General features: G+C 40.8%; 1 protein-coding gene across 2 annotated transcripts in view; it reads left to right on the top strand.

Annotated features, from left to right (window-relative positions):
• Positions 1-14,221: 14,221 nt before the first annotated feature.
• The window catches only part of LOC122808955 (sodium- and chloride-dependent creatine transporter 1-like), a 237,074-nt gene continuing 234,716 nt past the window's right edge, over positions 14,222-16,579 (top strand). The window contains exon 1 of one of the 2 annotated variants that reach the window (XR_006365847.1): positions 14,222-15,321. Coding sequence is in view for 1 of the 2 variants with exons in the window: in XM_044080113.1 (XP_043936048.1) it covers positions 15,012-15,321 (310 nt within the window). In the remaining variant the exon portion in view is untranslated. The remainder of the gene's footprint in view (positions 15,322-16,579) is intronic. The other variant, XM_044080113.1, reaches the window with a different exon arrangement.

Here is a 16,579-nt window from a genome sequence, read left to right as displayed (position 1 = left end):
ATTACCCTTTCTCAATTTCCACCATTTGATCCTTGGTGCTGCCCTCACACTCCTCCTCCTCTTCTTGATCACCAACGTCATCCTACAAACCACCATCCTATGCTGCCTAACTACACTTTCTCCGGTCACCACTTTACAGTCTCCAATCTCCTTCAAAGTGGCCCTCCTACATAAGATATAATCCACCTGTGTGCATCTTCCTCCACTCTTGTATGTCACCCTATGCTCCTCCCTCTTGTTAAAATATGTATTCACCACAGCCATGTCCATCCTTTTCGCAAAATCCACTACCGTTCTGCATTCCTTTGTTTAACACCATACGTACCCATCACTTCCTCACCCCTTCTGTTCCCTTCACCAACATACCCATTGAAATCTGCTCCAATCACCACTCTCTCACCCTTGGGTACAGTCATCACCACTTCATCCAATTCACTCCAAAATGTTTCTTTTGCATCCATTGCACACCCAACTTGTGGAGCATATGCACTAACAACATTCATCATTACACTAGCAATTTCCAGCTTCATAAACATCACTCTATCCGACACTCTTTTCACCTCCAAAACACTCTTCGCATACTGTTCCTTCAGAATAACTCCCACGCCATTTCTCCTCCCATCCACATCATGATAAAACAATTTGTACCCACCTCCGATACACCTAGCCTTACTCCCCTTCCATCTGGTCTCTTGTACACACAATATACCAACCTTCCTTCTGTCCATTATATCAGCTAGCTCTCTCCCTATACCAGTCATACTGCCAACATTCAAAGTTCTGACCCTCACTACCACAGTCCTAGCCTTTCTCCTCTCTTCCTGCCTTCGGCCATGCCTGCCGCCTCTTCAAATCCTTCGGACAACAGTAGTACTTTTCCTTATAACAAACTTAATTATGTTATTGTTCTATGTACTATTAAAGCCAGTCAGTAAAACAGAGCCATATTTGTAGACTTCTTTTCTCTTGCTGAACACAATAATAATAGACAATAAAGTCTCAAAATTATACTCTCTCTCCAAAAACATTTTTTAAACATTTACTTCCGTGTAAAAAGTATCATAATGCAAAGTCAGCCAGGAATCTGTCAGCATCTTACTTTTAAAAACATGCCTTTTAAAAAATACTGGATGTCTGCTTTGTACATTCAAATAAAAATGCATAAAGGCAGGTTTCTTAAATATAACAAAAGGGAACTACATTCCCTTCTTTAACTCTGTATATAAAAATTCACCACTATCATAACAATGTATATGTATTAATGTAGTTGTTAGTACTTGTATTCAAAAAAATACATGAACTGATTCAGCCTAGCTAGTCATCCAGACTACAAAAAACAAATATTATCAATAAAATGACTATATTACTGGATATATTTAAAAAAAAAATCACTGGAAAGAATTGCCGGTTTTCCCACCAGTTCAATATCAGGTTCACATAAGTAGATGTTACAATAGCACTTGTAGCTACTCTTTAAGTCTGATGATAAACTGAACCATTAAATAAAAAAAAAATATTTTAACACTAAATCCATAGTTTGAATTCCATCAGTTTGTTGCTAAACTAACGTCAAAAATACCCCAAAATACTCTTTTAACATGTCAAGATTTATTTTGGGGGCAGGTGATGATATATAAATAATTTACATCCCTTGTAACAAATAAAAAGAATCAATCATGGGTAATCCCTTTAATAAATGCAAAACAAATGAAGTATCTTCAGTCTTTATTCATCTGGCCTCAAGTAACATAGCACATAAGTGGGTCATTTGTGCTTTCGTACATTTCAGGCATACCAAACATTAATGGAAGCTTACATAAATTAGATACATAATTGTTCTGTGTTGTTTTCTGTTTTCTTTTACAATTGCTCCTTTCTCATTGCATATTCATTAATCTGTTGGATGACCATTTTGGTCTTTAATAATTGTTTTTAATTGATGGTTTGTGTTTTTCTAGTAAATTTGAGGTTGAAAACAAAAACAAAAGAATTGGAAACATATGTAGGAACAATACTAGGCAAGCAGTCATGGGGACCATATGACATCTAGCTGTACACCCCTTTAAGTAGACATATTTAAAAGCTTTTTGCTACCCTTTTCAAACACTCAGTAGTACCCACCTCCCATCTACTTACAACTTTATGTTCAGAGAGGGTGCCTTCAACTTTCAGAACTTAGGGTCTATTAAATAGCCAATTTGTAGTCCAGCAGACAGTGTAATGGTTTACATTAAGTTTAGTTAACTTTTCAATAATATCAGCATGCGGGGCAATGTCAAAAGCCTTAGCCAGGTCAAGATAAGCAGTATGCATGGAGTGACCACTGCCCGCAGCTTCTGTAACTTTTTTTTTCAAAGAAGCTTACAAGTTTCATGAGATGTGGCCTGCCCTTCACAAAAAATCAAAAGCATTGGGGTCTAGATCAGTTAAAGCTGCCTGTGTTTTTGCAAATGAGTTCTGTTATGATATGTTCCATGGCTTTGCTTATAAGGCTGGTGAGACTGGTAGACGTGTAACTACCCATGTTTGTAGGGGGGCTGCCCTTGTATACAGGAAGCCACAGTGGCTGTTTTCCAGGCATCAAGCACAAATCCTATGGGCAAGTAGAATAATTTAAAAAGAGGCTCAGTTAGTACACATTTGTCACTAATGAGAATGCAACCTAGCAGGTTGTTTGCGCCCACAGATATGAGGTCATTTTTCAGCCATTGACAGTGATTCTAAGACTTGTTCCACATTGATTTCAGGGGAAACAATTTTTTCAGGGATTATGGAAGCACCATTGTGGGTGAGTAGGGTAAAGTTAGTACTAAATGTGTTTGCAAATATATATATAGACTACAGCCATAGAATCAGACTGTGTGATATTATTATCAATGAGCTCTATGAATTGTAAGACATTATTCTTTCATTTCCTGAAATAACTGAATAGAAATTTGTAGTTTCATTTGGGGTTCAGGCACCTAGGCAGCAAGACATTTCTCTGTGGTACATTTGACTGGACACATGGCTGAATTGACATTCAGCTGCAGAGAAATATGGCTGTTTGCAAATTACCTGTGGGCAAAGAGAAGCACACACTGCCATGCTCATAGCTTTAATAGCCAAATGCATGGCAGCAGAAGAAGTAATGAGTGTTGTGCTCTGTGTACAGTACATACTTATATAACTACAACATGTATAAGTGTGTTACAGCATGAAGGAAATCCTGCAGGCTACTGTAGTCACATTTATGCTCCAGTATGCATTTTAGGTAATGTTCCCTAGACACTGTGAAGGGGGTAGTAGTCCACACACTCCAATTATAAAGGCACTGCCCATTGTGCACTGCATTTTTACTGCCACTCTCATGCCCTCTGGCCAGCCTGCTGCTGATGCCTGCCATATTACCTGCTGTCTCATGTTCCCCTGGGGACCATGGACATTGTTTTTTTACCCCTGTGCGTTTGGTTATTAAAGCTGTGGGCATGGCAGTATGTGCTTCTCTTTGCCCACAGGGAATTTGCAAACAGACATATTTCTCTGCAGCTGAATGTCAATTCAGCCATGTGTCCAGTCAAATGTACCACAGGGAAATGTCTTGCTGCCTAGGCACCTGAACCCTTCATTTGGTATCTAATGTGACCTTAATCTCATACTCTGCTTTACATTTTCTAATAGTGCTCTTAAGTTCCTTGTTGGCATTTCCTTGTGGCCCTGAAGTACAAATGTGGGGAGTTTTTAATAGTATTGCATTATTTTTTTCTTTTATTTGTTATATAGTTTATAACTTTAGGAGTTCTACCACAGAAGTTTATTTGTGAATTTGTCAGTACATTTAGGGTGGACAGGTATTGACGTTTCCATACAGCTGTTTAGGTAGTGGTAAATGTCAGAAGTGAATATTTCAGTCTTCTCAATTTGGTCCTTTGCAGGGAATTGTTGGGAATCTTGCAAAGGTATTCTACAATGTGAAGTAGTTTTGACCAGGAGAAACCCCTAGAGATGTTCTCATTTGGTGTTGGGGAGGTACCATGAACTATAACAGAGAAGACGGACGATTTGTGATCAGATTTAATAAGACAAGATGTGGGATGAGATGCAGACAGCTCCTAGGTTGGTAAGAACCAGATCAAGGATATTAGAGCCAGCTTTATTGGGTAGTTTTACAATTTGCTTCAGCACATTGGTAGTAAAAAAGTCTAAGAAATACTGCAAATATATATTCTTAAAGTTGTATGTGTATCAGTCAATTCTTAGCAAATCAATGCCTCCTAATAAGAAGGTATTTGGTTTGATATTTAACCTCTCAATGATGTTAAGGTAATTTCTACTAAGTTTTAAAAAATTAAAAACAAATTGATTTGGTTGAAGTGTTTCAATAATATATGTACTAAGATTATATGCTGCATGTCACTGAGTCTCCATAGCACAATGAACCACTGAGGTGCAGCAGGGGGGATCAGAACTCATGAAGTTCTTAAAAGATGCAGTAGCCCCTCCACCACACACCAGTATAAACAATAACTGCAGTGTGGACACTGTGTCACAGATGGAACTATTTATATATGACATCTGACTGCAAAATTTGGACATCAGGTATAAAATTCAGTGGCAGGTTAGACTGACTCCACCAAACACTGATGTCTTCACATTATAAGTGCAGTTTTAATATGTAGAAAACGAAAAGGTATAATCTTCTTAATCTGATGGCCTTACAGTATGATGACATAATTTGCTTATTCATTGATGGCAAATGGATACTGCCAGTTGGACTACTGTATGGGAGCATGCAGACTTCAACAAAAGACAGCACGTCTGCAGAGATGGCAAATAGTGAGTAAAACTGATAAAAATAACTAAAGAGCACAGACTTTGTAAAAGGTGAAAGTCATTTTAACTATATCAATGTTGATTTAATAAGGCAAGTTTCTTTTCAGGAAGCATGAAAGAAACACTGTCCAGTATCAATGTGCAGGCTAAGAGCTTAGATGAGACCAGTATCAATGTGCGGGATAAGGGCTTAGATGAGACCAGTATCAATGTGCGGGATAAGGGCTTAGATGAGACCAGCATCAATGTGCGGGCTAAGGGCTTAGATGAGACCAGTAACAATGTGCGGGCTAAGGGCTTAGATGAGACCAGTATCAATGTGTGGGCGAAGGGCTTAGATGAGACCAGTATCAATGTGCGGGCTAAGGGCTTAGATGAGACCAGTATCAATGTGCGGGCTAAGGGCTTAGATGAGACCAGTATCAATGTGCGGGCTAAGGGCTTAGATGAGACAAGTATCAATGTGCGGGCTAAGGGCTTAGATGAGACCAGTATCAATGTGCGGGCTAAGGGCTTAGATGAGACCAGTATCAATGTGCGGGCTAAGGGCTTAGATGAGACCAGTATCAATGTGCGGGCTAAGGGCTTAGATGAGACCAGTATCAATGTGTGGGCTAAGGGCTTAGATGAGACCAGTATCAATGTGTGGGCTAAGGGCTTAGATGAGAACAGTATCAATGTGCGGGCTAAGGGCTTAGATGAGACCAGTATCAATGTGTGGGCTAAGGGCTTAGATGAGACCAGTATCAATGTGTGGGCTAAAAGCTTAGATGAGACCAGTATCAATGTGCGGGCTAAGGGCTTAGATGAGACCAGTATCAATGTGCGGGCTAACGGCTTAAATGAGACCAGTATCAATGTGCGGGCTAAGGGCTTAGATGAGACCAGTATCAATGTGCGGGCTAAGGACTTAGATGAGACCAGTATCAATGTGCGGGCTAAGGGCTTAGATGAGACCAGTATCACTGTGTGGGCTAAGGGCTTAGATGAGACCAGTATCCATGTGCGGGCTAAGGGCTTAGATGAGACCAATATCAATGTGCGAGCTAAGGGCTTAGATGAGACCAGTATCAATGTGCGGGCTAAGGGCTTAGATGAGACTAGTATCAATGTGCGGGCTAAGGGCTTAGATGAGACCAGTATCAATGTGTGGGCTAAGGGCTTAGATGAGACCAATATCAATGTGCGGGCTAAGGGATTAGATGAGACCAGTATCAATGTGCGGGCTAAGGGCTTAGATGAGACCAGTATCAATGTGCAGGCTAAGGGCTTAGATGAGACCAGTATCAATGTGCGGGCTAATGGCTTAGGTGAGACCAGTATCAATGTGCGGGCTCTGGGCTTAGATGAGACCAGTATCAATGTGCGGGCTAAGGGCTTAGATGAGACCAGTATCAATGTGTGGGCTAAGGGCTTAGATGAGACCAGTATCAATGTGCGGGCTAAGGGCTTAGATGAGACCAGTATCAATGTGCGGGCTAAGGGCTTAGATGAGACCAGTATCAATGTGCGGGCTAAGGGCTTAGATGAGACCAGTATCAATGTGTCGGCTAAGGGCTTCGATGAGACCAGTATCAATGTGCGGGCTAAGAGCTTAGATGAGACCAGTATCAATGTGTGGGCTAAGGACTTAGATGAGACCAGTATCAATGTGTGGGCTAAGGGCTTAGATGAGACCAGTATCAATGTGTGGGCTAAGGGCTTAGATGAGACCAGTATCAATGTGCGGGCTAAGGGCTTAGATGATACCAGTATGAATGTGCGGGCTAAGGGCTTAGATGAGACCAGTATGAATGTGCGGGCTAAGGGCTTAGATGAGACCAGTATCAATGTGCGGGCTAAGGGCTTAGATGAGACCAGTATCAATGTGTGGGCTAAGGGCTTAGATGAGACCAGTATCAATGTGCGGGCTAATGGCTTAGATGAGACCAGTATCAATGTGCGGGCTAAGGGCTTAGATGAGACCAGTATCAATGTGCGGGCTAAGGGCTTAGATGAGACCAGTATCAATGTGTGGGCTAAGGGCTTCGATGAGACCAGTATCAATGTGCGGGCTAAGAGCTTAGATGAGACCAGTATCAATGTGTGGGCTAAGGACTTAGATGAGACCAGTATCAATGTGTGGGCTAAGGGCTTAGATGAGACCAGTATCAATGTGTGGGCTAAGGGCTTAGATGAGACCAGTATCAATGTGCGGGCTAAGGGCTTAGATGAGACCAGTATCAATGTGCAGGCTACGGGCTTAGATGAGACCAGTATCAATGTGCGGGCTTAGGGCTTAGATGAGACCACTATCAATGTGCGGGCTAAGGGCTTAGGTGAGACCAGTATCAATGTGCGGGCTAAGGGCTTAGATGAGACCAGTATCAATGTGCGGGCTAAGGGCTTAGATGAGAACAGTATCAATGTGCGGGCTAAGGGCTTAGATGAAACCAGTATCAATTTGCGGGCTAAGGGCTTAGATGAGACCAGTATCAATTTGCAGGCTAAGGGCTTAGATGAGACCAGTATCAATGTGCGGGCTAAGGGCTTAGATGAGACCAGTATCAATGTGCGGTCTAACGGCTTAGATGAGACCAGTATCAATGTGCGGGCTAAGGGCTTAGATGAGACCATTATCAATGTGCAGGCTAAGGGCTTAGATGAGACCAGTATCAATGTGCGGGCTAAGGGCTTAGATGAGACCCGTATGAATGTGCGGGCTAAGGGCTTAGATGAGACCAGTATCAATGTGTGGACTAAGGGCTTAGATGAGACCAGTATCAATGTGCGGGCTAAGGGCTTAGATGAGACCAGTATCAATGTGCAGGCTAAGGGCTTAGATGAGACCAGTATCAATGTGCGGGCTAAGGGCTTAAATGAGACCAGTATCAATGTGCGGGCTAAGGGCTTAGATGAGGCCAGTATCAATGTGCGGGCTAAGGGCTTAGATGAGACCAGTATCAATGTGCGGGCTAAGGCTTAGATGAGACCCTTATCAATGTGCGGGCTAAGGGCTTAGATGAGACCAGTATCAATGTGCGGGCTAAGGGCTTAGATGAGACCAGTATCAATGTGCGGGCTAAGGGCTTAGATGAGACCAGTATCAATGTGTGGGCTAAGGGCTTAGATGAGACCAGTATCAATGTGCGGGCTAAGGGCTTAGATGAGACGACTCACAGCTACAAATAAACAAGGTTAAAAGCAGCTGAAGTACCCTAGACATAAAATTAACAGAAAGCTAGGAGACATTCCTGTAAGGCTAGACAGATTACACCACAAATAACAGAAGTAAACATCACTAATCTCAGTCGACACAGAACAACTAACTACCTAATATACAGCACTAAGCCATCAGGTGAGAGACACTGGTCTGGAACCCAGAAACATATTCACAGCAGGGCAGCCCACTGTGGCATTATTACAGACAGCAGGGTAAGCAATCTTGGCTGGAAAAAGGACAGTGTTTAACCATGCCTAGAAATAAATATGTTGCCAATCAAAATATTCAAAATAAATATTGCAAAAGAGCTTCATAAATAACTCAGACTAATACTGCAAGCTTTTCAGCCTTAAGACCAAGTCAGCCATCAAACTCATAAAAACAAATGTGAATCATACCTTCATCTCTGTGTCACATTTATGGCTCAACTCTGCAAGCCATGATTTCCTGTAAACAATCCACAGTTTTATGGACAATGTACATGAGAAACATCTTTAGATCATTACTGCAGGTGGCATGTGTAGCTATAGCAAACTTCATGGGACAGTGAGCACATTATGTTTTTCTGAATGTAAAAACCCTGTACATTGAGCTAATCCTAAGGCTACATGTCCGACAGTGTATAATTTCACTGTCAGTCTGCTGGTATTAGTACCTCACCAAACAAGTAATGGCTAGGCTAAGCCCCCATGTGGCTTAAAGTAAACACCAAGTTGTTCAGGTATTCATGAGAGCTTTATTTAAAAAAAAACAGAGCTCACAATTAAACATGCATAGCACCTGACAATGGAGGCTAATGCTGAGATGCTTGGTTTATCCACAATTCCAATGTTTACAGACTGATGAAGTATATGTATATATGTGTGTGTGTGTGTGTGTGTGTGTGTGTGTGTGTGTATATATATATATAAATAAACTGCAAGAAAAACCCAAACAAGAATTGTGATACCTTAAACATCTTCTGATGAAGGCCAATAGGATCATAGCCGGCTTTAGTCACCAGCGAACCCTGCAGTCGCTGGGGGACCCCTGGTCCTAGGGGCCCCCAACTGTAGCAAGGTATCTTATCTTAATATTTTGTAACATGTCTGTTAAACCAACAAAGGCTAGTACAGCAATGCTGTATGCTTAATAAACCAGGTGGGTAATAATAACTCTTTATATCTCCTTCAAAATTCAAAGATCTTTAATTATAATAATAGAGTTTTGTCAAGTAACAGGCTTTGCAATTTCATTAAATATTTTACCACTGACATAATGCCCCCGGCTTATTTAAACCCTGCTGGTAGACATCCTGCCCATGAAAACTAACAACATATCCAGCTTTAGGTATCTGCAGTACCCATGGCTGCAGAGAGGACCTATAATCATCATTGACTGTGGGGGCCCCACAAAAGCTGCTGTAGACTGGAGAAAACAAGGAGAAAAAATGAATTAATTTTCCATTACACCCTTTAACCTTAATAGGACTGTGATATGACCCTGTTAGGATAAAACTGATAATGAACATGAGCAAGGGTAAGCACTAGAGATCAATCAGCAACCCAGAGTGACTGATGTCAGGCCACGCCTTGGATAATAAAAACAGATGATGCTTCTGATTGTCAGGGATGGTTTCTCTTTCAGGCAGTTTAATAAGTACTGGCAGAACACCAGATACTATAACTCCCAATGTCTTTGCTGAAGAATTCTGCTCAATAACAAAACTAATAGCAGAATAAAGGCCCAAAATGAGGGACACATTTTAAATATTTCTCTACTTCACTAAAAAGGTACTAGAATAACACATTTTGCATCAACATGCATTTTTTGGACAGTAAGAACTATAAAACTGATGTCTGGATTTATTGACTGACTGTAATTTTGAATGATTTACCAGCAAATAAGACTTTTTTTTAGGAAGGATGGAGCAAAATTATGAGGCAAAATCAGGGAATATTTGTGAAATGAGGGACAGAGACAGGTATTCATTTACTCCTCGATGAGATAAATAAAAGTGACTTGCCCCTGCTGTTTGATGACTGCTAAATAGCATTCACCGATCTGGTGTGGCAGTACCAGTGTTGCACAATGTGTTGCTATTTATTGAAATAAGTACAAAACTAGCATTGCTGTCACTTATGCATGTGTGTGTGTGTGTGTGTGTGTGTGTGTGTGTGTGTGTGTGTGTGTGTGTGTGTGTGACAATATCACTATTTTTTATCAGTGCACACATACATTAATGTCGGGGCACACACCTTATTCTTCTTGGTATCAGTAAAAAATGAAGCTAACAAGTAATTATATTTCAAAAGTAAAATGCAGGCACTTAGATCTTCTAGGAATCTGCTGGGCCTCACTTCCCAGACTATATAAATGGATGCCGGGGGGATGCTTTATTCATCCTTGACCCTGTGGGGGCCCCAAAAAAGCTGTTTCTGGTTAAGGAAAAATGATGAGAAAAAATGCTTTAATTTCCTGATTACACTCTTTATCCTGAACAGGACTGTGATGTGACCCTGCTGGGATAAAACTGATAATGGCTTCTGATCTCAGTTTGCACCCATTCTAAAACCGACCCTGCTCATATGTGAATGTACAAACAATAGCTGTAAGTTATGTGGGGGGCTGGGGATTGTGTGGTCATTTTTTCATTTACTTTTCTTACAGACCTCAGAAATGTACAAAGAACGTTACTTTAGCTCCTGGTAGGGGGAGGGTACTCTCTAGTAGCGACAAAGTAAAATTACTGCAAGCATTATTGTGTTTTTTTCACTTTCCTTGCAATCATACATCAGGCATGTATACAGGTTGGTTGCTTTTGAGGGTTAGGGATGAAGAGTGAGGCATACTACGTATATGTATTTCGGCAGTCACTTGAAATACATGACAATGACCATTTGAACCTCTGCTTTCATCCCAATACAACACCAGATGCATTTGCAGTGACTGTCTTTTTGGGGGATTAGAGAGGCAGGCAGTATTCCCAAACAGGATCCGTGTATCCTAACAACAATTGGCTCGTTAGTTTATTATGAGCTACTATTTTGTCAGCTTTGAACGTTAAGGCTTGAGCACAACTTTCTTCACTGAAATAAAAAATAAGACTGGAATACTTCTTACTCGTGACTTTTGTTTATGCCACTGCTGGATTAAAAGGTTGGAAAATGCTCTAGAATTCATCTTAGAGCATCAATTACCTCTATAGCATCTGGGGGCACCAGCTTAATTGAGTTATTCCTAAATGGTTATTACTGTGCTGTCTTGGTCAGGAGAGGTCTGTTAAAAGGATGCAAGGAAAAATAAAGCTGAACAGCAACACTGAATTTCTTTCCTTAATCATAATTTCTGTTCAAGCTATTACTGGATAAAAAGGCTGTGTAAAAATGTATAAAAAATTTAAAAAGCACTTCAGAGCATATATAAGGTTATGGCTTCTTAAAACAGTTAAAGAGAATTGTAAAATGTGAGAAATGGAAGAAAAAAGTATTGTACCTGGTATGGGGAACCCAAGATGAGAAGAAACAGAGGGGAGCACTGGAGGATGTGTGTGTGTATGCACGTGTGTGTGTATATGCATGTGAGCGCGTGCACTTGTGTGTATGTGCATTTTTGGGGGGAGTGCTGAAACAGTAGGCAGTGCCTAGAGCTCCATTTCACCTAACTCCAGCCCTGCACATAGAGTTGTTATAATGTATCATTCTTACATATAAATGCCAGCAACTGTGAATGTCCCTTTGTGAAATGGGCCATTACAGTGTGGTACCTAGGCTTGTTGTAAAGTAAGAGCATTGTAGCTACAGGTCAGTCTGAGTGTATTATTCCTAAAAGTTTTTAGCATGAGAAAAAATAATGGTTAGAATAAGTGGCAGAGTGATACTTAGACTGGAAGTGCCCAGGGGGCCCCCAAAATGCTAACACCAGCCCTGAATAGAATATATGCAAATGGCCCCTTACAAACTACTTCTGAGTATCCATAATAATAAATCAAAACCCCACTAGCTGTGGGCATGCATACTCAATATTTTTATAGCCCGAGTCAGTAATATATAAGTGGATAATTAGGTTATACTTCAGAATCATAGGTTCTTTAAACACTGCTGATGCCCATAAAGCTTAAGTTGTCTGCAAAATATCCCAACTAACATTAAAACCAAAAGGTAAAAAGGCTACACAGACAAACCATTTTGTAAATACTGCAAGAAAAAAAAATAGTCAAACTAGAGTTTTCACTGTGTCATACTTTAAATCTCCTCAAATGGATACTCATGGGATATATGCAAACGACACCTTAAGGACACCAAGTATTTCAGCTGCATGGCTTTTGAATGTCCATGATTTTTTTTTTTTTTTTTTACTTTTTAAGTCTTTGTGGTCACATTCAGGGCAATAAAGTCAAACCCCATTACTGCGAACATGCATTTTTCTACCTTGTTAATTACCTTATCATGGGCCTCCATTACAGGAGGTTCAAGGTACACACAGTGTAAACTCTAGCTTGGCTGTCTTTTTCTTGGCAGTTTTTACTGAATGTTTTATCTGTGTAAACTGTTTGCACGTTGGCATAAATGTACACACACACCGATAGATAGATAGATAGATAGATAGATGATAGATAGATAGATAGATAGATAGATAGATAGATAGATAGATATCTGGCAGTTAAAAACTCTTCATAATATGCACCTTGACTTTTCTTGTCTAACTGAAACTGAATGTGTAAAATATTAAAATATAAACGAGCATTAATAATATGTCTATACTCTGCAAATAAAAATGTTCTTCATTGTGCTACTGCATTTGCATGTCTAGAACATAATCATCAAACTATCACAGAAAAGAATAATATTTATGTATGTTGTTTTGGATTAAGTTCCTTCTCGATTTAACAGAATACAATAGGTAGGTAAAGGTCTTGAGTGTTGATTATGAGAAGCTGTTCCTCTTTCTGAAATGTTAAGTGCTGAAATCACAGAAGTTTGAATGTTACTTCCAAAAACACATATTTCGTAATCAGAAGGTGATGAAGGAACGAGAAAGAACTTTTCTATGAGTTGCAGTGGTTTAGGGGTGCAGTCCCCTATAATGGGATGTAGGGTGCCCCTCCCCCAAAAAATAACACTTCTCATGGACAAATGACCATTTGCATTTTTGTTATCACTGTTTGTGTAGTCACTGAGACATGTTCTTAGATCTGCTACACCTCCGCTTTTGTGTAAACCCTGTGAAAAAGCAAGCCAAAACTTTAAAAACTGGTTACACCATGAAACCAGTTCTTCGAATTTTTAAGTACTATTTTCAGCCATACCATTTCTCATTGGTCAGTGATTTTTTTTTTTTATGTCCTCCCTGATTTCTGGCTCAAAAGTAAATGGATGCTATTTGCGCTAAACAACCTTTCTCCATACCTCTCAACTGTTCCCAATTTTAGAAACATCCCTAACTTTGTTTGAAATGCATTATTCTTAAAATGTAACATTTTAAAGAAAATGTGGGAATTGCGGTCAATAAATATTTTACTAATTAATAAGTACCGATAATTACAGTTGCAGACTTCTTTTACTTCAAAAATTACAAGTTAAGTTATATCTTTTTCTATCAGTTTCTTGAAGCAATAGAACCAGTATTTAAAAACTGTCGCAGATTTTGAGCGTTTTCCCTAATTATTTGTTTGCTTTGTCCGCAACTTTCGAGGTAAAAGGTTTAGAGATAAGCGGTGCAAATGTGACACTGTCCAGCCCTTATTTACTTATAGCGCTTCGTTAGTAATATTCTCTTTTACTGCTTTAGAAAACATCCTCAACGTCTTTTAGAGATGCGAACATAGTTACATTTATACAGCACAGTTCATTTCGCTTTTTGCATTTTTTGTAGTTTTTTTTCTGAAACTCGTGCCCTTAAAAGTGGTCTCCCGTCCCTCAGTTAAAACTGCGCTACGATCATTTTAACTTCTACAGTAAAAAGAAAGAACGAGAGAAAGAAAACACATAGAAAAACAACGCAAGTCAGCAGTAGCAGTGCCGGACACTGCGATTAGACTTCGTTCTTCAGAAATGCACGTTACTGAAATTTCTGTTGCTTTGTCTAGAAGTAGTTTAGTTGCCACGACAGTTTAAATTGTATGTGATTGTTTGGTGCCATCTCTGATTCTTGAGGCAGCAGGCTGGGATGCCATGCTCATTGCAGGTACTCCAGCTCGAGCTCCTCTGACCCTTGGCTATCATCAGTTACGTCATCGCTACTTTATACAGCCCAGGGCAGTATACCGAGGCAAATTACAGCTCAAGCGTAGTGGGTGGAGAAACCTGCGAATGACACTAGCGGAGGGCTATAAATTCCAGGGCTTAAACAACTGGCTGCAAAGAGAATAGCAGGATTTCCACAACTCCTCCCCGCGTAGTGGTCAGTGTCAAGTGTCGTCCTAGTAAGTCGCGGACAGACCCGAATAAGAGTGCGCGGTTGTAGAATAAGATAATCGTTGGTTACAGAGCCTGCACCGAGAACCCGAAGTATGGTCTCAGAAGTGTACTTTCTGGACCAGAAATAGCACGCTGCACAGCACTTTGATGGGCAACTTGCTGAAAGACACTTGACAACCGTATGGTAGGATAAGTGTCTAATGGCGACAGCAATGCAGTTATAATGTGCAATAGTTATATTACCCTTTGAGTCGGTAGTAACTGTCGCAGTTGCTGGTCGCTTGACCCTCTAGCAAGCAGCAGCTCCCATGAGATTCTTTCGACTGAGCTTTAAGTGCTTTGTGGATTGCTTTTGAGCGGTGCGGTACGACTGACTTGTTGTAGGGACCATACAGCCTGAGAGAACAAACTTTTAGTGTAGCATCATTACTAAAATAAGAACCGGTCTCCTCAGCAGCATTACTAAAATAAGAACCGGGCTCCTCATCAATTATATAGACTGCTTCACTGTGTTTTGTGACCCTTGTGACGTCTGTTGGCCTGGCCCATAACTGCACCGAGAGGAATAGAGTAACCCCAGTTAAGGACTGTTGACACCGATGGCCCCACAGCAACACAGTCCTCACCAGGATGGGCAGGAAGAGCTGGAGAAGAAGAACCAACTTATTCCTAATGGGGAGACCCATAATCAACTGGAGAAAACCACTTCCCAAAGGTCCGGGCAAACTGATCCATCGGACTTTAACACTATCCTGGATATGAATCCAGGGACCCATGCAGCCCCAACAGGGCCTCCGGAGCGGCAGATGTGGACACGCCAAATGGACTTCATTATGTCGTGCGTTGGATTTGCCGTGGGTCTGGGCAACGTGTGGCGCTTCCCTTACCTGTGCTACAAAAACGGAGGAGGTAGGTGATGCCAATCAGGTCACTGCAGACTGGTGCATGCATGCATTGTGCAGTACCAGGTCTACTGAACTGTGAAAACTTCTAACACATTTTTGTGATATGCAGCAAAACAGAAGAAATTCTGCTCTGTAGTTTTTGCGTTTTTCCCCTGCTAATATGCAGCAATAAAGAAGTAGCTAGTATTATCTGAATATTTCAGTGTGCTATTAGATAAAAAATAATTTTACATCTACATATTACACCCACATTTCTGAAGCTACACTAAACGATGTGAGGTGTGTGGGGGGTGTAAAGATGCTTTTCTCAGATTTAGTGGATAAAGGGCTACTGCAGATTGACGGCTACACTGTTTATCTATATTCATTTTCTGATAATCACTTCTGCCCCAACTTTTTATAAATGTATTGTAGTCTCCTGGCAATAGGGTCCCGCACTGGCTTAATGAGGGGTGAAGGAGGACTGGTGTAGATAGCCGGCCTTAGGCATAGGCCAACTAGGCGGCCGCCTAGGGCACCAATGTAGCAGGGGCGCTTTTCCAGCAATTGGGTGGTGTAGCTATGCCAGGATGGGAGCACCAAGTGGTGTGTGTGGGGGGGGGGGTGGCTGTGGAGTCCTTTTGCCTAGGGCACCAGTTGACCAAAGGCCGGTGGGCCGGTGTACATCTTTTCATTCACTATTTTTTTAGTGACAGCGCATCTTTGCAGACCTCTAAGATAGTATTTATAATGCATGTTTTGTACATAACTCTCAACCTTTAACTCCCAAAATGAGGTACACCACACTTTATAATGTGAAACAAACGGGCAAAATGTGGAACACATGCTAACAGCGTACTAACAACTTTAGCTAGGAAGGCCATACGATGGCTAAAATATGTTGGTTTTACTTATACAAAAGATGTTTTAACGAATTAACATGATTTATTTCTATTTACAATGGATATCAGTTAAACAATTCCTAACACAGAACGTGTGACAGACCTTTTCCGCGTGGAGCTTTCAGGAACGTGAACTCGTTACGACCCCAAATGAGGTACTTACCTCATAATGAGGTACACTTGAGAAATGTGGTTCCGTGAACAGTTGTGGTCACAATGAGTTAGTTATCTTTGAAGTCCATCTTAATAGTTTCGCTGTATATAATATACATTAGTGATGCTAGGTTGTGGGGGGAAGCGGCAGAACGGTTTGTAGTAAGTTCAGTTTTTGACGAATACAGGAAAGGGTTATTTTATCCAAGGTTAATTATAACATTTCAG

This window comes from Protopterus annectens, chromosome 8.part0, assembly GCF_019279795.1.
Source record: "Protopterus annectens isolate FY-2018-M chromosome 8.part0, PAN1.0, whole genome shotgun sequence".
NCBI classification, from domain to species: Eukaryota; Metazoa; Chordata; order Ceratodontiformes; family Protopteridae; genus Protopterus; species Protopterus annectens.
The sequence above is the reverse complement of the archived record's forward strand: the minus strand, read 5'-3'. Positions and strand labels throughout refer to the sequence as shown.